This window comes from Atheta coriaria, unplaced genomic scaffold (assembly GCF_025399875.1).
Source record: "Atheta coriaria isolate IRGN ID8LTWV9N9 unplaced genomic scaffold, Caltech_Dcor_3.1 hic_scaffold_42_pilon, whole genome shotgun sequence".
In the NCBI taxonomy this organism is placed as follows: domain Eukaryota; kingdom Metazoa; phylum Arthropoda; class Insecta; order Coleoptera; family Staphylinidae; genus Dalotia; species Dalotia coriaria.
Window position 1 is genome coordinate 86,264 of NW_027045484.1, and position 21,291 is coordinate 107,554.

The 21,291-nt window shown below is 46.4% G+C and overlaps 4 protein-coding genes and 1 non-coding gene across 6 annotated transcripts; 1 reads left to right on the forward strand and 4 right to left on the reverse strand.

Annotated features, from left to right (window-relative positions):
• Window positions 1–172: 172 nt before the first annotated feature.
• Window positions 173–9,357, reverse strand: LOC135802628 (protein yippee-like 1). 2 transcript variants are annotated; one of them, XM_065316231.1, is made up of 5 exons: window positions 9,034–9,357; window positions 2,092–2,233; window positions 1,984–2,027; window positions 1,778–1,886; window positions 173–1,719 (listed from the first exon to the last, which is right to left on the reverse strand). In XM_065316231.1, the coding sequence occupies exons 2-5, from the start codon at window positions 2,191–2,193 to the stop codon at window positions 1,630–1,632; spliced, it is 345 nt and encodes a 114-aa protein (XP_065172303.1). In that variant the 5' UTR covers window positions 2,194–2,233; window positions 9,034–9,357; the 3' UTR covers window positions 173–1,629. The 2 variants fall into 2 exon arrangements, with proteins under 2 accessions (XP_065172303.1, XP_065172304.1); XM_065316232.1 differs by lacking the exon at window positions 9,034–9,357 and adding an exon at window positions 4,233–4,343.
• TRNAS-CGA (transfer RNA serine (anticodon CGA)) lies at window positions 4,051–4,132 on the reverse strand. The gene has a single exon. It is a non-coding gene; the product is annotated as a tRNA-Ser (tRNA).
• Window positions 9,358–12,013: 2,656 nt separating the features above from the next.
• On the reverse strand, window positions 12,014–15,499 carry LOC135802632 (oocyte zinc finger protein XlCOF22-like). The gene is made up of 4 exons (XM_065316242.1): window positions 14,462–15,499; window positions 14,233–14,385; window positions 13,990–14,168; window positions 12,014–13,764 (listed from the first exon to the last, which is right to left on the reverse strand). The coding sequence occupies exons 1-4, from the start codon at window positions 14,990–14,992 to the stop codon at window positions 12,897–12,899; spliced, it is 1,731 nt and encodes a 576-aa protein (XP_065172314.1). The 5' UTR covers window positions 14,993–15,499; the 3' UTR covers window positions 12,014–12,896.
• Window positions 15,500–15,738: 239 nt separating this feature from the next.
• LOC135802637 (dual specificity mitogen-activated protein kinase kinase 6-like) lies at window positions 15,739–17,936 on the forward strand. The gene is made up of 4 exons (XM_065316248.1): window positions 15,739–16,077; window positions 16,146–16,455; window positions 16,617–16,889; window positions 16,960–17,936. The coding sequence occupies exons 1-4, from the start codon at window positions 16,013–16,015 to the stop codon at window positions 17,326–17,328; spliced, it is 1,017 nt and encodes a 338-aa protein (XP_065172320.1). The 5' UTR covers window positions 15,739–16,012; the 3' UTR covers window positions 17,329–17,936.
• Window positions 17,917–20,378, reverse strand: LOC135802636 (uncharacterized). The gene is made up of 8 exons (XM_065316247.1): window positions 20,248–20,378; window positions 20,134–20,180; window positions 19,954–20,073; window positions 19,762–19,898; window positions 19,257–19,707; window positions 18,439–19,193; window positions 18,168–18,373; window positions 17,917–18,104 (listed from the first exon to the last, which is right to left on the reverse strand). The coding sequence occupies exons 4-8, from the start codon at window positions 19,872–19,874 to the stop codon at window positions 18,091–18,093; spliced, it is 1,539 nt and encodes a 512-aa protein (XP_065172319.1). The 5' UTR covers window positions 19,875–19,898; window positions 19,954–20,073; window positions 20,134–20,180; window positions 20,248–20,378; the 3' UTR covers window positions 17,917–18,090.
• Between the last annotated feature and the right edge of the window lie 913 nt (window positions 20,379–21,291).

Below are 21,291 nucleotides of genomic sequence, written 5' to 3' on the forward strand. Positions count from 1 at the left end.
CCGCTCGCATATGCGACACTTGAAAATTAAACTTAATACGTTCCGTAGACAAATGTATATATGTATAATATATAATATATATAGAGATGTATATATATAATATATGTAGGTGGCGTGGTAGAATGGGGCATTACATGTGGTGTATGCGTGTGAGAAACGTCAAACGTAAACGTTACGCTTAAATAAATTCCATTAAAGTTTAAAGTTTGCATCACATAATCATCATCATCAATCTTTTTCGCGCCATTTTTACATATTTAAAATCGCATTTTATCACAAAAAATCACATCATGAATTATTACACTTATCGAATTAATTAATTAATAGTTAAACCTAGATATTCTCAGGGGTGGTGGATTAATCATAGAATCATAATCGATCGGTATCGGTGTGGGGTGGTGATCAGTATAGTTAATGTAGTAGTCGTCACACACACAACACGCTGCTCCGCGCAATGCACTTAAGTAAACAGTAAACGATAACTAAAACTTAACCTCGAATTGCATTCGTCCAGAGTTCATGCACACGCGTTAGTATCATGCGCTCTCGCTCACGCAGTCATCTCGTCATTATCAATGTTTCTCTCATCAGTTTCGGTAAAAAATTAGATATCTTTCTGCAATAGTAGATTTTCTCGCGTTTTTTATTTATTTTTGTTGCTTCCGTTTGTTTGCTTTTAGTTTTTTTTTTTTTTGGTTTTTTTGCAAGCGTTTGCAAGTTTGGTGTGAGATGATTCTTCGAGTCGTATTGCAATTGTTTTGGTTGCTAATTCTAGTATATATTTTTGTTTGAGAATAGAATCTGAATAAGTTTGTTTGACTTGACATCGTGTATGCGTTTGTTTTTGTTTTGTTTGCTTGTTAACTTCTTCTTCGTCTTCTTCATTATTTTTCTTGTTTGCTTGTTTGTTTTGTTTTTTTGCTTCAATATATAAGTTTAGATTAACACAGTTTCATACCACAGTTTGTTACATTCGCTTTTGCTGCATTCATTTTGCGCATGCGCATCATCTTCGTGTGGAAGAAGCTGGAGCATGTTTTCGCTTTTGAGAGCTATTTACAAATTTGAAAATCGAAATCAGAGGCTTCGATGGAAGCGTATGCGCGCGCGCGCTATTCGAACCATTCGAACTGATCGCGGACAATGCATTATAGAGTTTTGTGTTTGGTATTCGTTTTGTTTAAAACATTCACGCTGCGCGTCTTGAGACAATCTCGCATTGTTTCCCGAATTAGTTTAAGCAAAGTTGAAACGATTTCATCGCTCGCCTTATCAATTCCTAGTGAATTTGATTGTTTTGCACCCGTTTGCTCGGCCGCGTTGCCATCGCCAGAATGGTCGTCGGTGCGTTCCTGATGCAACACAACAACAACACGCGCCAGCAATAATCGCATTCGTTCACGCGCCCAAATACACATATATTAAGGACCTCAAACACGCATTCACGCCAATGATTATCGTGTTATCAATGTTAAGTAATTACAATGCCAATCGTACACACTCCGGCGGCGCGCGCCAACGGGGACGCCTCGCGTTTGGTCGTGGCGAGCGTCTCCGGCGGCGGCGGCAGCGCTTGTACTCGATTGTTCATCGCACGACGACGACGTGAGATCACAGCCGGCGCGTCGATCATTCCCATCCGTTCTCCTTGATCATATGCGCCAGCTCGATGATGAATTTGCCTTCCTTGTACTTTTGGCTTGACTCGAACGCGTGTTCCTGCAAAAACCACCACAGTTTAGACTCACTTTCACTCAATTTATCCGCCATTACTTACGTATTTCCAACCTAGGGTCGTCTTACAGCACTCGCAGTAAATGTCGGCGACTGCATGCAACCCAGTGAGCAAGACGCGCTCTTCGGCAGGACCGCAACCCACGTTTACCCTGCGACACACACCACACACAACAATAATAAAAACATCCAGAACAAAGAAACAACACGGGCGGTTTTCTACCTGCGTCGAAATAAGAAAATACTTACACCGAATTAAAGAGGTACGCTCGGCCTTGACTGCCTTGGAATGACTACAACAAGCAAAGTGTAAGAGGTAAAAAGGTAAAGCAGCCGCATGAAAAGAGAATAACTCACTTTGGATATCAGCTCGTCGTGGTTGGCGAGGTGAGCCCGGCAGTGGATGCACGAGTAGGTGCGATGGCATTGCGGGAGGTAGGCCTGGAACGTCTTCACCATTGTTGTGGCCGCGACGGCAGGCCATACGTTCTCGTCACACCTGCAACCAAACGAACACGGACCACTCAATTAACTTCATCGCACAGCGCTTTTTATACCCTGAATTCCCGATGAGCCATGTGCAAACCATCCTGATATCATGATTCAAGAGCTTAATCATCACTTTCACCGTATGACTAGCCTGGATTTTCGACATTTCTGCGTTAGGTAAACGCAGCGCAGTCCCGAATTGATTCGCGCGCCGCCAGTATTTCCGTCTTTAATTAGAGCGCCGCATTAATTTCAAAGTATTTCGCTGAAACGCCATCGTCGGGCTGAATTATTAACGCGGATACAATGTGTCCTCTCTGCGCGCGCGGATCGAACACAAGACAACGGAGAAAAACACAATAGCGGGGCCAGACGACAGGTAATGACAGGTCCCGCCGGCGGATGCGCCTCTGTCTCCTCGTCTATTATCATTAATATGGATTTTCCCGCTTTGGACGCCGTGTATACAAACGCGCATCGATTCAGGAAAAAACAACACACATAGAGAGAGGAAAACATGTGAGGGCCGACACAACACCACCGGGTGGGTGGTGAAGGCGCCGCCGAGGCATGCATCGTACGTACGTGAAACTCATTTTCCTATTATCCGTTCCGTTATTGTTTTATTTAATTTCGTAATCGATTCGAGCGGCGGACATACGTGACTGCATGCCCCGCACACACAACAAGAGTGAAATTATTTAAGAGACACGACGCAAACATTCCGTCCACTCGTTTAGTTTTTATTCGATGGGATTTGATATTAAAACAATGCAAAACAGCGCGAAAAGTTTGAAAAATTGAACGCCCATCGATTTTCGCTGCGTGTTGCAATCGAGGAAACCAGCGCAACCAGCGACGCCGAGAAAGTCGTATGCCGCGATTAGCATAATAACTAAGCCGGATAGGAAATTGATTGTCTATTAATGAGACTCCGGTCAGCTGACGTGGAAAGCCGTCAGGTCGCGTTTTTCCAGCGGCGGGGTCAGGTGAGCCGGAAACCTGTCAAGTATGACGCCGGCGTCTTATCGAATGTGACAATTCCTCTCCTCCTGCACCGTGTACTCATTACGCGTGCATTATACAAACGCGCCGCGTGGAAAACGTGAAAATCTCGCGCGAATGCATTGCATTGACTCAGGTCAATTGTTACCGCGAGAGGCGGTGCGCCTATTTCTGGCACAAATAGTTTCCGCAGGCTTCAAAGAAAAATTGTTGCGAGCTGGTGTGTATTGACGAAGGTAATGCCACAGCTCGGGGAAATTGGAAAAATCGCCCACGTTGTGCACACAAGCGCACTTGTGGTGTCATGTGCACGACACGACACACACACGGCCGTTTCCTCGAGACGTAAACAAAATTTGCATTTCCTGTTCGAATTCACAATCAACTGCGTTATACTTTTACGCGCTAGTAAGCATTAGTTATTTATATACGAGTAACAAGACGTCGACGCGCTGCTGCTGAGGTGCATATTGCTTTTATTCCGATTGCGTCGTGTGTATGCAATGAAAGGACAGGAACGTCCGGATGAAAGATGGATCGTAATAACGAGTGTGCAAATGGTGCAGGCGAATAGCATTTCACAGTCGAGTTTAAAATGTTGCCACTGGCAATAATCGCTTAACAAGCATTTCCAATTATTGAAAATGTGGGATTTTCAATAAGTTTCCCCAAATAATAAAAATAATAAAATGATTTGTATTGTAATCAAGTAGATAAATTATTAAAAAATTGATTATCGTGGTTTTGGTGATGACAAGTTGAAGGTATATTTAAGATTTCGGAGGAATTTATTATTGAAAACACGAAGAAAAAACATGGAATCGCTGTGGACAGGATTCGAACCTGTGCGGGCAGAGCCCATTTGATTTCGAGTCAAACTCCTTAACCGCTCGGACACCACAGCCGATGGGGGTAAATATGCAAATTTAAACTTTTTGCAAATTTATAATTAATGCCAACATATAAATACAATAATCATGAAGATGTAAGTAGTTTGTACATACCAGCTTAGTATATGAAGTTTAAAAATACGAGATTGACATTTCTTATTATGCAAAACTCCAAGAAAACATTTTTTCTTAAGAAGATCTTGGAAGCTGCGACTGGAAAACTCTAACACGACTGAACAAGTGGCACACTGCACGCCTGCCTTTTATACACGCGGTCTACCCGAAAAAAGTAGTGGGGGAAGTGCTGGCATATGATTGGTTGCGCGATAACACTGAGTGCCGAGTACGTAACATTGGATTTTCTCCACTCTTTTTCGCGGGAAGAGCAAAACTATAAAAGGGAAAACGCAACGTTTACTTTTTAACCCGATGAGGGTTAATGCGCAAGTTTTAAACAATTTTCATAATAAACAAATTGCGTAACAACTATTTACTATTTGACTATTTACAGTCGACAATAACAAACGTAGCGAGCGTCAAATGTTTGGCTCGCGATTATGTTTATTATATCTAAGATATTGTTGTCCGCGGCGCGCGTCGTTCTGGGTGATAAGTGCGATAAATCCAGCGACTGGGAAGTGTTGACACGGCCATTATCATCTGGCTCAATCAAGGACTTATCAGCGCAGCGCTATTTGTTGACGCGATTTTTTGCGGCCGCATGTCGCGCGAGTCAGCTGTTCGCGAGGCCGCGCGCGATCCAACAACAACAGCGCGCAAATCGCGACGCAAAAAACGCGCTGCTGCGCGCATTTCCCAGCGCCGCATTTCACTTTTACGTCACGTCGAATATTTTCGTGATGCAAGTTTCCAATCAGCATATAATACCCTCCGCGCGATTAGTTATTCAACGCTGTCAGTCCGTCAAAGCAGTCACAACCAGAAGAACAAACACAAACGAGTGCTGCGTCAATTTCGCAACCACCCTTGTTTCATCATCATCATCGCCATCACGTAAGCGCGCTGCGTTTGACAGAAAATCTAATATCGACTTCTATCGAAATCTATTCATAGGTCATGCAGGTTAAGGCTGAGATTTTCAGCGGCGTGTAGTACGAGTTACCGTTGTCGTTACCGTTTTCTTTGTTCGCGAAGTCACCGGCTCGCACGGCACGCTCCCCACTCGCGGATGTTGTTGTCCGACGACGACGACGACGACGACGACGATTCGAAGGCGTTCTCGGTCGAGCCGCGCGCGCTCTACGCCAACAATTTCAGGATTAGAACGTGAAGGACGCCAGTGCGAAGTGCGCGCCGCGAAAACAAAGGCGGCACTTTTGCGGCGTAGAAAACTTATTTGATTTGCGCGCGCGGGGCTGGAGATGCACTCGCGATGCACGCCTTCATTCATTCAGACGCATCGCACACACCAGAGACACATCGGTATCATCACACGCCGTATTTGCTTTTGCGCGCGCGCGCGCGATAAGATTATTTCCTAGTTTGTTATGTAAACACAAACACACGAAATTCGAAATGAATGCAGATTAATTACCATTCCGTCAAGTGTGCGCTGTGTGTGTTTGCACTTAATCAACATGCGTCGTCCGGCGATTATCAGTCGTCGTGTGTTTTGTTTTTCTGCGTTCAAACACACGCGCTGCCGATATTAGACAGCGAAATGAAAACGCGCCGCGCAGAAGCGCCGCATCACGAATAAGAGCGCGCGCTTATCATTATCATATCGCGTACCGATTGCGGAATTATTAATAACACACGCGAGGCGGACGGACGCGACGCAATCGTCGCATTTTCGTGTGTGCTGTGTTAATGCGTCGCGCACCAAATGCATGAAATTCGCCGGCCAGTTATCAGTCAAAACACATTGACGCAGTTTTTTTTTTCCCGGCGACTAGACCTCAATTCGCCGGCGTGTTGCGCAATATTTTTTCGCGATTCTACGACGAAGTACCAGTTAGAAAAACATGTTTATAATAAAAGCGGTGGGAAATTTCGTGTTGCAACGCTTCTTGATTTTTCTCTCAACGCGCGTGGAAAACCAAGAAGTTCGATTGAGTTTCATGAAAAGCGAAATTAATTTTAATCTCGCTGAAATAAAAAATAAAAAGCACACACACATGATTTTCTAAATATAGTCACACTCGTCGAGTCACTCAACAAACCATTGAACTCATCGTTTATTTTTTTTTCATCGATATCCGAAATTTAGCGTTCTACACGACGGAAAACTACTCACCGCTCGTAATTCGCGCCGTGGCAGTTGAATTAATGCGTGAATATATGTTTTTTTTCGTCGGTGCGAGGACGCGCTTGAAGTATATCAAGTTCACGGAGCGAATTATCAATGTCAACCGTTGAACTTTATTTTTCTGCCGCACACACACGCGTCCTGCGTACGTCGCGCGCGCTCATTGTTCGCAAAACGCGTCGAATTTGAAGCCTCGCAACAAGTGCTTGGTGCTTGCCAGCGGGCCCGGAGGTTGCTGAACTGCGCGCCGAAAGAGCGTCGCAGGAGTTCACTCAGTCGGTGTACGCATTCAGCTGGGAAATCATCGCCGAAGGATGATTTCATACACAAAAACACGAAATTTTATTTTTAACTGTTTTTTTTTTGTGTATCAAAACAATTCAAAAAGCTAAATTTATCGAAATTACCGTCTCGGAATCGTTGTTTTTGTTGCATTGCTGTAAATTCACGAAGTTCCCAGACGAAATCTTCTTTCTTTGCAAGTGTTGAAGGCATGCATGACAATAATTCGAGCAAATTGAATCTTGAAAGTTCGTCAAGCAGGAGTTGCTAGTGTACTGCTTCACTCGCTTCACAGCGAGTGAATAATATTCTATTGATTGGCAAATGTTATTACAGACGTGCGTTGTGGTGCGTAGCATTGCGTTGGTTTCGCAGCGGCCGCCTGCTGGCTTCCGTCGGCAATCAGAGCGCGGCGCGCGTCGTCCGCAGGATCCGGCCCGGTGTAAAAATAAATCGACGCGCGCGGTTTGTTTACGAACGCGCGCGGATTAGGACCGCGCGCCGCCGAAATATAGAATTTCTCACACGCAGCTAACCGCCGCGAACAACATTGCATCTGATTTTCCGAAATAACTCACCGATGGCTATTCATGGCAGCGCGGAAATGCATCGGAAAATCTACTGTGGATAATTTAATACAATGGAATAATGATCGCGAGTTTTTTCGACGATAAAGTGCGTTATGAAAATCGAAGCCAAATCCAATTGGTTGCATGTCGCGGATCGTTATCCTGAGCGCGCTCCAGATATCGCCACCGGGCAGACGACGGCGGCGGCGGCGGGCGGACGCGAACGCAAACAATGACCTGCCGCGCGGTTCTTTGTTTCGCGTTTCTCTTATTGCATAGCGGCGGGCCGCGACCGCGCCGCGGTTAATTTTACCACGGCGCTTGGCGCCAGCTGGAACAGCTGAGCTAGCGATTAACAATATTAATAAACGACGCTAATGGCACCGAGAGAGGGATACGCATGTTGTATGCGCGCTGCTGCTGCATTCGACACAACACGTGAACGGATGGGATTTTGATTGTACACAATGTGAATATTTGATGCAAACCAAACAAGCGCGCGCGCGCAAATTTTCGCACGTGTTTGTTTCGCGTCTAACCGCCGTGTTTTATTACGGTCTAGACGTTTTTTCTCTCCCTTTGTGCGCGAAAATTACACATGCACGACGCGTCCGCGAAAATATACACTACTCACATATGCCACCGCAGACAATAACAAACCGCTTGGAAAAACATCCAAGACCACAAATTCACTGGATGAAATTTTTGGCATAAAACAAATTGAAACCAATTACAAATTAAAAGCTTGAGATGAAGATAAAGATGAAGAGAGGACTCTTCACGTATGGCCGCACATTCGACTCCATTTTCTGGCCATTCATAAAGTTGTGAGTTTAATGCGAGCACGCCGCAGACAAGTTTTTATATTCCGCTCCGAGTCTCCGACTCCGTCGTCGGGGGGGCAGGCAGCGCGATGGCAGGTCTGCGCGCCAGCAGCGAGGTCAACAGACTCTCTCCAGCGGGAGACGCGGCGAGGGGCAGCAGGCGGGCGGCGCGCCACGCAGCAGTCAGCTGGTCCACGGCGTGCTGCTCCTGCTGCTCTCCTCCTCATCAAAACAACCCGAGAGCGCTGGGGGGATACAGGAATAAAAATCCGCTGCCGCACGAGACGTGCCCGCAGGCACGCCGCGGTCCCAATGGTAGAAATGTTATCGAGCCGCGCGGCTGTTAAGCGATGGCAGCACGACATGCCCGAGAGTTGCGACCGCAAACAGGATTGAAAGTATCGACTGGCTGGCGCACACACGCTCGCGCTCGCAGTGACGGAGACGGAAATAACACACAACAGCTGACTGCCATAACAAAGAGACGCGCGGAGCGAATCAATGGCAGAACGCGGTGCGGCGGCGACGACGCGAAGACGGGCGCCCAACAAAGACGCCGCGACGGCTTTGTTCACCGGCCGACCGCCGAGATGCGGAGTGAGATGAATGCCATGGGTGAACATGCGACAAACACACACAATCTGCGAGTATGTGTGTGTGTTGTTGTTGTTGTTGTTTGTTTTGATTCATTCGCATGCAGGAGTGGACGCGTCTCTCGCGCGAGGAGGAATTGCAGAAGAAGGCGACCGCCGCGCAAAAATGATCTGGGCGCTTGATTTCGCTCGATACTCGGTGCAGGCTGCGGCCTGTGTGCACCGTTGACGAACGGACATGCAACACACAACGGCGCTGCAGCCAGCCAGCCAGCAGCAGCAGGATAGTTATAGGCTGCTCTCGCGAACAAAGCGATGCGCCTTTCAGCGCGCTTAGTGAATTCAGTCTTGTTTACCCAATTGCGCGTAATAGCTCACCTTGGCTAACATTCGTGCGCTGTCCTGATGTCAAACGGCGTTATCCTGGGGGCGCTCGACGGTGGCACTCCGTGGGGCGCGCACTTTCGACGCGAGGGGGCTCTGGGACAGCGCGGGCGGCGGCGACAGTGGCGGTAGGACACCCTGGCGCGCGCGGACCTAGGACGGCGACGGCGATGCGCTGCTGATGCGGACGACGGGCCGACGACTTCTCGCACCGAGTGCGCGCGGGCGAATGCGTGATGTGTGGTGTCTGACGGTCGGTCGCTGCTGCTGCTGGCAGGCGGGCGCACGGGCTGGCTCAGACTGGCGCGATGCGCGGCCGCTCGGTGCGCGCTCGGCCCGAGTCGATGTCAACAACAGGCTGCGCGCTCGCCGGCGCGCCGCTGCAGCGAGCGAGGAGGATCGGCGCGGCGATCCTCGGCGAGTGTCCTGTGCGGCCCAGCGCTGAGCGGCGCCACTTGTCACGTACCCCTGAATCACGAAAATTACCGTTTATAATATCCATAAATATACTTTTCCCTGAACTCGTAAATGACATTCGTGGAAAACCCAAGTTTAATCCGTTATATTAGCGTAAATTTCAAGTAATTTACTCAAGTAACTCAAAAGATAGAAAGGATTTTCAAATTCGCAGTTTTAAAGTTCAAAAAGTAAGTTTTAACGCTTTTTCTAAGGGTTGCAAATGATATTATTCGAAATCGTAAGTTGTATTCTCTATATTAGAGTAAATTTCAACGCATTTACTCAAAAACTTAAAAGTTAAAAGAATTTTCAAATGTTTGTTTTAAAACAAACAAAACAAATGATTTTCCTATTTTTAAAGTTAAAAAAAGTGAGTTTAAGCACTTTTTTCAAGGGTAGCAAGTAAAATTCTTCAAAATCCTAAGTTTTATCAATAATTTTAGCAAAAATTTCATTAAATTAACTCAAAAAACACAAAAATTTTCAAATTTTTGTTGTAAAACACGGATATCAAGCAAAATTTTAAACTTTTAAGTTAAAAAAGTGCATTTTAGCACTTTTTCTAAGGGTAGCAAATGAAATTCTTGAAAATTCCACGGTTTATCAACAATTACAACAAAAATTTCATTAAATAAACCCAAAAAAAAAAAAAAATTTCCAATTTCTCAAAAATATCCTGTTTTAAAGCTTAAAAAAACGCGTTTTCTGACTTTTTAAGGGTTGCAAAGGCCAAAACCTCAAAAAATCATTTTATCCTATCCTTGAGACCAAATAACATCGTTAACAAAACAAAATTATAACTTTCCCGAGCGTTTTTCCATAAAAATTAAATAAAACTGCGCGTTTCGCATTAAATTTACAACTTGTAAGGTAACCAATGTTTATTTACGTGCGTAATTTGCGGTTTCCAAGAGTTAAATACAATTTGCCGGCGTTTTCATGACGCAGATCAAAGAAGACGCCTGGAATTCCACGAAGATCGCGCCTGATTCACGTTAGAGTAAAAGCGTAGCGCAAGGCAAGCGATTAATCGATTCCCGCAAGTCGCACGCCGCTTCCAGGAAAATTCAATTAGCGGCAGAGGATTACAGGTGTGATGGGGGACAACACGGCGCAATGAAACACGCCTGGATTGTCTTGCATTTGCACTTTTTAATCTCAATAAACTTGCATGTAGTGATTTTTCCATGACAGTATTATTACTTTTGTTTATCGCCTACGAATGCTAAAACTACTAGAAAAATAAGATTTTTTCCGAAATGTATACAATCTACAAGTCGAGTGTATACATTTATGCTATCATTATTATATGTATGCACGACGCGAACGCGAGGGGCCGACGTCGCAGCCGCCGCCCGCCGCGCCGCCTCACCGTTAGAATTAATATTAGTAATGTATCATATTATCAATATTAATATAGTTATGTAGTAGCAAATAGAAAATATAACGTACTTGAATCGAGTAATTATACATAATAAAAACGTAAAATAGAAAGAAATCAAAGATGTAAAAATCATTGTGTTGAAAGAAAAAAAAACTCAAAAGTAAATCGAACAACGTAATCATCGATCATATCATTAATTACATTTAATACAAATCGTACGATCTGTTTGTTCTCGCAGCGGCGCTGCTGCTCCGCGTCGCGCCTCCTCCGGCCCAACAACAACCACAACCCCCCCCTGGCTCCGACTGCCCATCGCCCGGCCTCCGCGTCCCGCCCCCTTACAGTAGTCATTATTGTTATGCATGTTATGCAGGTATATGTATATCGCTTACAATACATTACAATGTAATATTTATGCGCCTACGCCATCCTGTGAGGTTATCATAGTATCATAATCAACATGTCGCAGCGCGCGCGCGCCGACTGCAAACTTAAAGAGAGGAGCGCCGCCCCCACGCCCTCGCGTTGAGGCGGGAGGCGTGTCCAGTGTGTGTGTGTGTGTGTGAGGGGGTGTGAATATGTTTATGTACACGTCCGTCATGCCGCCCGCCTGCATCGTTACGCTAAGTTATTAGATATCGCTAGGGTTCGGCGCACGTGTTGGTGTGGTGCGTGCGAATTGGTTTCTGCGCAAGCGAGTGTCTCGATTACAATTCGATAAGAAGGAAAGAAGAGCGCGCGATGTCGAAGGCACCGCGCCAACGCGAACGAAAAATTAGGAATTAAACATTTATAATTAAATCAACATTGGCACCGCGCCGGAAATAACTCAAAAGCGCATCGAGTGTGCGCCGCCGTCGTCCATTGTGCGCGCACTCGATGCGCACACCCCCAAAGCGCCATTCTTTTTCTTGTCGCGAAATTAATTGTGTACAATTTCACACAGCATTCCAGTGATTTTCATCATTTTTGTACTAATCAAACGCCTGTTCGCTGCTGCCTCGATCAAAAAACATATACAATTAATTCATTTGTGTGCACAGCTCGCCTGTCATCATCATCTGGAAATCAAGCAAGAGCTAAACGCCTAAACTTAAATTATTAACGCCGAAAATCATACTCAGATAATCGTAGTTTTAAACGCTAGTGCATATATAATGGTATTATCTAAAACATTTATCTCATGCGTGTGTGTGTGTGTTGTGTGTGTTCATATGTGCGATGAACCGCGACACTTGTTACAATTTTTCCGCATTTTTTTTCTTCAAATCGCATCCCATCCGTCTGCGAGTGTGTTAGTTTATTAGTGTGTTACTATCCTACTATCGGTCATCGGTTTGTTCACGAGTGAAAAAACATTTTGATTGCATTGATGAATAATCCCCACGTCGATAAACAAATCATACCGCTCTAGGTAGTGATTGGTGCGCTTACGAAGAGAGTCATTATCATAACACCTACTTTTTTTTTTCTTTAACTACTAAAGCGAATCACAGTAAATCATAAAACGTATCTCGTATGATTAATTATTTATATGTTTGTGTGTTACTTGTTTTCATTTCGTCGTATATTATCAATACGAAAGTGTTTCTAGCGATGATTTCCGTACGAATCAATCAATATCTGCACTATGCTAGCAATTTGTTTTCGCTCGCTGCGTGTGTGTGTGTGTGTGTGTACCTGTGCCTCTCCTGGGTATACATATGTTAGTCATATATAAATTAAACAGTTCCGAATCTGTATTGATCTCCATCATCGTTTTCGTTTTGTTGATGCGTGCATGCATTTTGTTACTTAGTGTGTGTGTGTGGAAATGAAGGAAAAATCTCTTCACTTCACCATGGTTTTCTATACAACGCTAGCGCTTAGTGTAACCGCGTGCGCGTTTACTTATGGTACTGTTAATTATATTGTTACTTGTATTAATTATTATAGTTATAATGGTATTGTATTCATCCGCATGCTACTCGCCGCCCTGATCATGTAACCCTTGATTAAATACATCTCTAGTCAATTACGAAAACTCCGAGAGGGTGCAGTCGGGTTGTGCGACCTCATGCTTAATCAGTCCCAAGTCGTTCTTATCGTCGGGTTTCTGTTGCTGCGCGACCACGACCGGCACGGACACGGTCTGCGGTTGTTGCTGCTGCTGAACCACCACCTGCTGCTGTTGCTGCAGCGGTTGTTGTTGCTGTTGCTGCTGCTGCTGTTGTTGTTGTTGCAGCGGTTGTTGCTGCTGCTGCTGCTGTTGTTGGGCTTGTTGTTGTTGTTGCTGCTGTTGCGCCGCTGCAGCTTGTCCGTTACGCTTGGGGTCGAAATGTTGACGCTGGTGCAGGATGAGGTGGTTCTTCTGGTAAAAGCCCTTGTTGCACAGGTCGCAGATGTGCGATTTGAGTGCGCACGTGCCCTCCGGATGGCGCTTGGTGTGTTGATGGAGGCCGTGCTTGGCGCTGAATGCCTTCGAGCACACCTTGCACACGTGCGGCTTGATCTTCTGCGCATTGGCGCCTTTCTGATTGCCGCTGGTGTTGGGTGTGTTGGGAGCGGTGCCTGCGCCTGCCGCTGTACCGCCCGCCTGGTAATTCACCACGTGCTTGTACTGCGAGTAATTCGCGCCCGGGTGGCCCATCGGGAAGGACGGGTGATGCAGGCTGGCGGTGAGCGTGCAGAGATCGTTCACCAGCAGCGAGTCGCCGCTATGCAGTTTAATGTGCAATGCGAGCGCCTCCGGCGAGTTGAACGTGAGCGCGCACTCCGAACACGACAGCGGCTTGCTCTCGTTCTCCGTGTGGTGCATCTTCGTGTGCATCGTCAGCTCCGGCTTCGATTGGAACGTCTCGCCGCATGTGGTGCACGAGTAGTTAAACTCGCCGCTGTGATACCTGTTGAACAACGCCAATCAGAACAACTCAGACGTCCAGTCGGATCGCACGCATATCGCCATCTTAACAACTCCTCAGCACTCACACTCGAGTTACGCTTGATAAGAAAACTTGATACCAAAATGAATCATGCATGACCAATGCTACCAGTGACTTTTTTGAGAGAGTTTATTCCTGACATAGCTGCAGATCAGCGCTGAGCGTGGAAATCATGCGCGCACTTACCGCATATGCGTAATTAAGGTCCTTTTCTGTAAAAACTCCTTGTGGCAGATGGGACACGAATGCGGATTCTTCCCATGCAGCCGATTGTGGTTCACCAGCTCGAATTTGCGCGTGAAAGCCGCCCCACAGTCGTGACAGATAAAGGAGTTGATCGCACCGTGGAATCGCGAGTGCATCACCTGCAACAAACGGTTATAACCTGTTCCGGCGTTGTGTATCGTTGCGTATGGATTGTAAACATACCAAATGGTCCTTTTGGGCAAAACTCTCGCCGCATTCGGTGCATATGTGCGGCCGCTCGCCGGCGTGGAACTTACTGTGGGTGACGAGATGCCGCTTCAGCGGGAACGTCCTGCCGCAGTCCTTGCACACGAATGGCCGCTCGCGGTTATGCACCTAGCAGTGGAAAAAACCAAGCATTGTAGTCGCCGGCATCGGATGTAAACAAACATCCAGATAATAATAGGCTTACCCGCGTGTGTGTGATGAGGTGATGCTTGAGCGTGAAGCTCTTCTTGCACTCGACGCACTGGTAGGGCCGCTGGCTGGAATGCAGCAGCAGGTGTGTGTTCAAGCAGTGCTTGTGGGTGAAGGCCTTGCCGCAGTGGTGGCACGAGTGCGGCTTGATGCCCGAGTGGGTCTTCTCGTGCGTGGTGAGGTGGTGCTTGAGGAGGAAGGTCTTGCCGCACTCATGGCAGGCAAACGGGCGCATCTTCGGGCTGGGCTCCTCCGGCTGGCCCTCGGGCTTCACGGGCACCTCGTGCCGCTTCGAGATAATCTGATTGTACTCCTCGGGCGTCAGCTGTACGGTGGCGTAGGGCGAGATGAGGTGCTTCTCCAGCTTCTCGCCCGGCCCCATCTCCGGCTTCATGAAGAACATCGGCTTGCGGATCTTCACCTTCTGCGGGTCGAGCACGCTCTGGATGGAGTAGTTGTGCAGGTCCTCGGCGGCGTTCTGCGGGTCCAGCTGCCAGTTGTACGCGAAGTTCGTCGTCGCACACATAATTGCTGCAGCCGAATCGATATCGGGCTGAAGCTCGTGAGTCAAGTCAGGTCGTCGGCGATGAGTGCTCGCGGCGCGATTCGCAGCACACGTTCATCAAACGCCTCGGCGGGCACGCACCACCGCCGCAGCCGCAGCGGGCGCGCGGGCGCACTCACACACAGCGCGGCCGCGCCGCCAACAAGCGCGACCAGCGACCAGCAACCGGGCGATCGACGACGTGCTGGCCCACCAGGCGCACCCAATTCCTTCACGCACACCACGACCGATTCCTGCGCGAGGGGTTCACACTGCAGCTGAAGCCACCGCCGCTGCAGCCGCTGACATTTTCTTGCTTTTTTTCTCCTCCGCCGTACGCCGTACACTGTACCTCTTACGCTATGCCCCGACCAAAGCAAACAACAAATGACGATCGCAGCGACACCGTTGTACTACACTTGCGTGCGCCGTGTGCGCCTTTGCTATTGACGCATTTTTGACGTTGCGCGCATCTTCGGTCGCCACCGTCAAACTAAAACTGCGCTCCAATTCATCCCGCAACTACAAAATAATAATTCCCCGCTTTGAAGTTAACAATCAACTAATAAAACAACAATAATTTCTATCAAATCCACAAATTAATAACGCTTTACGCTTACGGTTGTAACACGAACCAATGTAACCAGAAGCAGCGCCCTCAAGCGGTCGAAGTGGGCAGCACATGCTGCGCTTTCCGTCTGGAGCGTGCGCAGCTCATATGAGCATCATTTTCGCGGCGCAACTCGAGATCGTATCTCGGCGGCGCTATATATATATATCAAGTCAGGTTCTCGCCTCTCGCAGCTATCGGGCCAGATTGCGCTCGAGGTCGGAGTGTCGGTGGTGTCGAATCGTCGAAACTGGCTGAACCGCGGGATGCGCCGTCAGTGACAGCAGCCGCAGCCGTTTTTAACCTATGCCGCCGAGCCAACCTGGTGCCGCCTTCGAGACTCCCCGGCACGCCGCCCCCTTTACGTAATTTTCACATGCGCCGGCCACGCCATGCAGCGCAAAAGCAAGAATCCCAATTTGAAATTCCAACTGGCACCGGAGCCCGTCGCCCAGCTGTAAGTGCCGCCGCCGCCCCCCTGCGAACAAGCGCTCGTTACTGACAACACATGTTTACGTTTTTTAGCGAACCGCCGGCGAATCTCGACACGCGCACCACCATCACCATCAACTCGGACAAATTCGTCGTGGACGCCGATGAGCTGGTGAAGATCAGCGACCTGGGGCGCGGCGCGTACGGCATCGTCGAGAAGATGCGCCACATTCCCAGCGGGACAATCATGGCGGTGAAGCGCATCGCCGCCACCGTTAACACTCAGGAACAGAAACGTCTGCTGATGGATCTGGACATCAATATGCGGAGCAGCGACTGCCCGTACACCGTGCAATTCTATGGCGCTCTATTTCGCGAGGGCGACGTTTGGATGTGCATGGAGGTTTGCAAACAATTGATTGATAACACATAGGTTATGTCATTTTGATAACAAACCCTGAGAGATTTAATGCATGCACTTTCACTCATCACAATATTTCTCATGCATGTAGCATCACCATAGATTTAATAAACATTATAAAATGTCTTATTTCTTATTCTTAGGTAATGGATACTAGCCTGGATAAATTTTATCAGAAAGTGTACAATCACGGACTGAGGATACCAGAGGATATTTTGGGTAAAATCACGCTTGCGGTCGTCTGCGCGCTGCATTACCTCCACACCAATCTGCAGGTGATCCATCGCGATGTCAAACCGTCGAATATCTTGATCAATCGACGCGGTGAGGTCAAAATGTGCGACTTTGGCATTAGTGGATATCTTGTCGACTCTGTAGCGAAGACAATCGACGCTGGCTGTAAACCATACATGGCGGTACACACAATTAACAATTTTAAAAGTTAAACAAAACCAACTTACTTGATGTTTTTAAATTTTCTCTTAGCCGGAGAGAATTGATCCGACTGGTGATCCATCAACGTACGATATCCGCTCGGATGTCTGGAGTCTGGGCATTTCGCTGATTGAACTCGCCACTGGTCGCTTTCCGTACCCAATGTGGGGCACACCATTCGAGCAGCTGAAGCAGGTCGTCAAAGACGACCCGCCGCGTCTACCGCCAGGGCAATTCACCGCCGAATTCGAGTCGTTCATCGCCGCCTGCCTGCAGAAGAGCGTCGTCCAGCGCTGCAACTACGAGCAACTGCTGGAGCATCCATTCTGCGCGCTGCACCGCGAACGCACCGCCGACGTGATCGGTTTCGTCGCCACCGTGCTCGATCTGCCCGACGCGGCGCCCCCGCCGTCCTCCTGAGATTCGTGCGCGCTGTCCTAGCGGCGCTCCACAAACGAAACACCAATCCTCCTCCCCAATCATCCACCACCGGATTATATTAATGCGGTTTTATCGTAGTCACTAACGCCATAGGCCTAGGCCGTCGAGTGTCCTTCTTAGCATAGAGTTTGCCGATATTTTAGCGACATATATACACAATGTTTTAATTTACGTTTTAAGTTTCCTACGTTTGTCATCGAATTGATACATATTTATTTTCTCTTAGATGTTCACGAAGTGCGCTTTTAATTCCCATCTTCTCGCAAGCAATCAAACTTGTACTAACGGCGATTAATCATTCAATAATTCTTATTAATCACATACTGTACTCGTACTTCCACGCGGCTATTCTATCGTTTTACTTTTAAGTCTGTTCAGAAGCAATGTTCACCACAGTTAATAATCATTTTGTAGAAACGCGCAGGGTAATGCACTCTCATTGTTATATGCTAGGTGAAAAAAAGCGATTGTAAATAATTCTCACTAGCGATGAAAAATGTTATTGTAGTTTAATAACGTGTGTGATACGAAGAAACAGAAACAAATATTAAAATGAAAACACAGAAATAAACTTATGCCATTAATAACGTTTAATTTTACATTCGACTGTTTCGTATTACATGCTTTTTTTTTGGAAAATTTTCGATTTGTTTCGAAACCACAGCGAATGTAACCATTTTTATTTAACCAGAGTTTGAATTTGTAACGACGCGACGCATAGTAACCTTTGGTATCATTGTTTTAACCAAATTTTGCTGTGGAAGAAGAAAAACAAAAACAGAAAATATATCCCTGAAATAAGCAAAGTTTCCACTTACCTTTCGGAACTTTTTGCTTTGTCCCATCGCACGGCTTCGATGGTGATTGAATCTCGTGGATGATTGGCTTACTCGGTTCCGGGGCAGCAGGAAACGACGGTATGGTCGCAGCCAGATTCGGCCGCTTTTGGACACTTGTGCTACCATCGTCCACCTTGTTCTTGCGTTTCAGCGTCAGTTTTGTGCCTGGAGAAGAGGTGTGCAATCTTTAAAGAAATCTCACAATGTAATCAAACATCTGCGCATGTCAACAATGATGATGATGATTTACTGTTGTTGGTTATGCGAAAATGGATGCGTAGATGCAAACGGTATGTTCTCCTTTGAGTCTTCGGAAGTTTTCGCTTGTCGTGGCTGAGGATGTTTGCAACCTTTAGCGCTTTGCTTTAATTTCAGGTTTGTGGATGACAGCGGCAACTCGGGTAATGGCGGAGGTGTCGGTGGTGCGGGTTGCGGCTTTTCCGGTTCGACACTCAAGCTTTTTAGCAAAGCAGTTGGAGGCGTTTCAGTGTCACCGGAGGCTCGTCGACGCTTGAGGCCTTTTAGGCGTGTAACCGGGCTTTGTGTGCTTGTGCTTGGTTTAGGTTCCGGTTCAGGATCACCTGGATCTCTTATGCCTAGCATATCTTTAGCCCATTGTGGCAGTGGCTCAGGCGGTTGTGATGGTTGTACACGAACGCCGGCACTAGTACTTGACGGAATCGGATTCTCTGTGTACATGCTCGAACCAGCAGTCGATGGGTTTCTGCGCTTGCGCGATTGCGAGCCAGTCGTGCTCTGAGTATCATCTACCAATTCATCCCCCATCGAGGTGAGTTTTTGAGCATTGCGAAGTGTATCCATCATAAGATGTTTGCTGTTGCAGAAGAACTCAGTGTTGCCACTCAACACGGCCGTGGCTATCTCCTGCACTGGGATGCAGCGTCGTCCGAGCGACTTGACAATCTCCATCAGTCTGCGCTTGCGCCCGGATTTGACAAGCCCGCCAGTGACGAAAACCATTATGTCACGCTCGCCTCGGAAATCCTAAAATATTACAAATAAAAATTATAATTAAATGCATTTTTGTTGTGTTGTATAATATATTACCTCTGCGATTATATCGCCATCATCCAGAGTCCTAACCTCACCACCGCACATCTCTATGATATCCCCATAACTTCTCTTTAGGGCGGAATCATCAAAGATGGCGATCTTGTTGGCGAACAGACGCTTGCGATCACATGAATGGTTAACTTGCAGTGGACATTGATAGCCGTAATTGCGCACTTTGTACTTGTCAGCATCCGGCAGCGGCTCACCTTCGGTGATGGCCCTCCAGCGACTATGGAAGAATTCCGGGCCCACGACAAACTGCTGCGCGATCAAACCGCAAACCACTTTCTTGGTGAGAATGTCTCCGGTGGCGAGAACGTGCGTCACGTCCGGTCCCCAGTCCTTCACTACTCTGGCGCCTTGTTTACCTAGCAATTCCTCCAGGGAGCGGCTGCCTCCTATGCCAAAACCCGAGCAGGTGACTGTGAGACTGATGTACTGCAGTCTAAACAAGACATGAATAAGTATATAAAAGTATAGAAATGTGGTTTATACTTACAGTAATCTGTCGCGGTTTTTACCAATGCAGAACGAATTGCCTGGAATGAGCTGTTTTTCTTCCAGGGGCGGCAATACCACGCCGATAACAGAAGTGCGATGCCTTGAGCCCATGTCTGTTATGTAAGCATTGCTATTCTGTAGAAAAGAGCATTTTCATCAGTAATAAACGGCAAAATTGGAGGTTTCTTACCTTCACAACAACTTTGGCGCATTTTATACACTCTGTGTGATTGCAGAACAAATGACTGGTAGCAGCATTTTTCTTTCCCTATGTAAAGAGGCACATCTTCCCGCAATCCAAACTGCGAATCTTTACATACAAAAATAAATCAGTAAATAATATACTTAAAGACAAAATGTTATTGCTTACTAGTCGCTACATCCACTAAAACAAACATGTTGTCCTTTGAGAATAGTCTGAAATTCAAATGAGAGGTTAAATTAGATCGTTTTTTAATGCAGGTGCAAATATTGAATGTTTCACCTATTAATTGAGTCGAGGGTGCATTTAGTACCTAATTAGTTTAACACAACACTTGAGAATTGACAACAGATCAAAATACACAGAAAAATAACCGAAAGAGAGCGACCCGCGAACCGCGCACAAAAGCAACTGGTCACTTAGTTCGCAAAATATGAGCGTCAGGTCGTGGTGGCGCTGCAGTCGCCAGCAGGAATTGAAACACAATATGAAAGTTTTTAATACCAGAAAAATAAGTTTAAATTACTCACAGTTTAAATGAACACGCATTCTGCACAATTTGAAGAAGTTATACCTTCAAGATGTTAGTTGACAATATTTGTTTATGAATTTATAACGAAAACAATCTTTGAATGAGATTTACTCACCCCTTTCATCAGAACACGTACTGCTTACTTAAAAAAGGAAAACAAGCTGAATATTGCTTGTAAAATAATTAATTATGCTTGATTTCAAGTTTAAATGTAAAGAAGTTGAAGAAGTCGAAAGTTATCTAATCGTGAAGAGCGTATTGCGGGGTTGTTCGCGAAAAATAACACTACACAGCCACTGGCGCTTTTGTGTTACACAGTTGCTAGCAGGAGTGTACACAAGAACTAGCATTTTAGTTCATAAAAAATAAACATCACCCCATGGTGGCGCTGCAGTCGCGAGCAGAAACTCAAAACCGCAGCAAATATTTCAATGTCAAGAAACTCTAGTTCTACATTATTACTTGTTCTGTACATTTATAAATAAACTAGATATGCAAAATGTTAGTTAGAGAATGACTATTACTTTCTCAAAGCTCAAACCAAAGCTCAAAAGCAAAGCCATTACGGCATCTTTTAAATGCGCATAAAAAACGAATAAATAACTTACCGCTCATATCAGAACACATACAGCACGATCATGAGATAGTAAGCACGATGAGTCTTGTTGGTAAACTAATTAGACTATTCTATTTTAATTTGGAAATGTAATTATGTTACAAGAGTCAAAAGCGAACTGGACGTGATGAAAACTCAAAAAGGAATGGCGGCGTAGTTCGCAAATAACAAGGCCCGA

Excerpts from the sequence above, each read along its gene's own strand:
- LOC135802628 (XM_065316231.1), bottom strand. The coding sequence starts at position 2,193 with ATGGTGAAGACGTTCCAGGCCTACCTCCCGCAATGCCATCGCACCTAC. Across the intron at positions 2,028-2,091 it reads ACGACGAGCTGATATCCAAA|TCATTCCAAGGCAGTCAAGG; the intron begins GTGAGTTATTCT and ends TGCTTGTTGTAG. Across the intron at positions 1,887-1,983 it reads GCGTACCTCTTTAATTCGGT|GGTAAACGTGGGTTGCGGTC; the intron begins GTAAGTATTTTC and ends TGTGTGTCGCAG.
- LOC135802632 (XM_065316242.1), bottom strand. The coding sequence starts at position 14,992 with ATGTGTGCGACGACGAACTTCGCGTACAACTGGCAGCTGGACCCGCAG. Across the intron at positions 14,169-14,232 it reads TTGCCCAAAAGGACCATTTG|GTGATGCACTCGCGATTCCA; the intron begins GTATGTTTACAA and ends CGTTTGTTGCAG. Across the intron at positions 13,765-13,989 it reads ACCTTAATTACGCATATGCG|GTATCACAGCGGCGAGTTTA; the intron begins GTAAGTGCGCGC and ends GTTGTTCAACAG.
- LOC135802637 (XM_065316248.1), top strand. The coding sequence starts at position 16,013 with ATGCAGCGCAAAAGCAAGAATCCCAATTTGAAATTCCAACTGGCACCG. Across the intron at positions 16,078-16,145 it reads CCGGAGCCCGTCGCCCAGCT|CGAACCGCCGGCGAATCTCG; the intron begins GTAAGTGCCGCC and ends TACGTTTTTTAG. Across the intron at positions 16,456-16,616 it reads ACGTTTGGATGTGCATGGAG|GTAATGGATACTAGCCTGGA; the intron begins GTTTGCAAACAA and ends TCTTATTCTTAG.
- LOC135802636 (XM_065316247.1), bottom strand. The coding sequence starts at position 19,874 with ATGGGCTCAAGGCATCGCACTTCTGTTATCGGCGTGGTATTGCCGCCC. Across the intron at positions 19,194-19,256 it reads ATGGCGATATAATCGCAGAG|GATTTCCGAGGCGAGCGTGA; the intron begins GTAATATATTAT and ends GTAATATTTTAG. Across the intron at positions 18,374-18,438 it reads TTTTCGCATAACCAACAACA|ATTGCACACCTCTTCTCCAG; the intron begins GTAAATCATCAT and ends ATTTCTTTAAAG.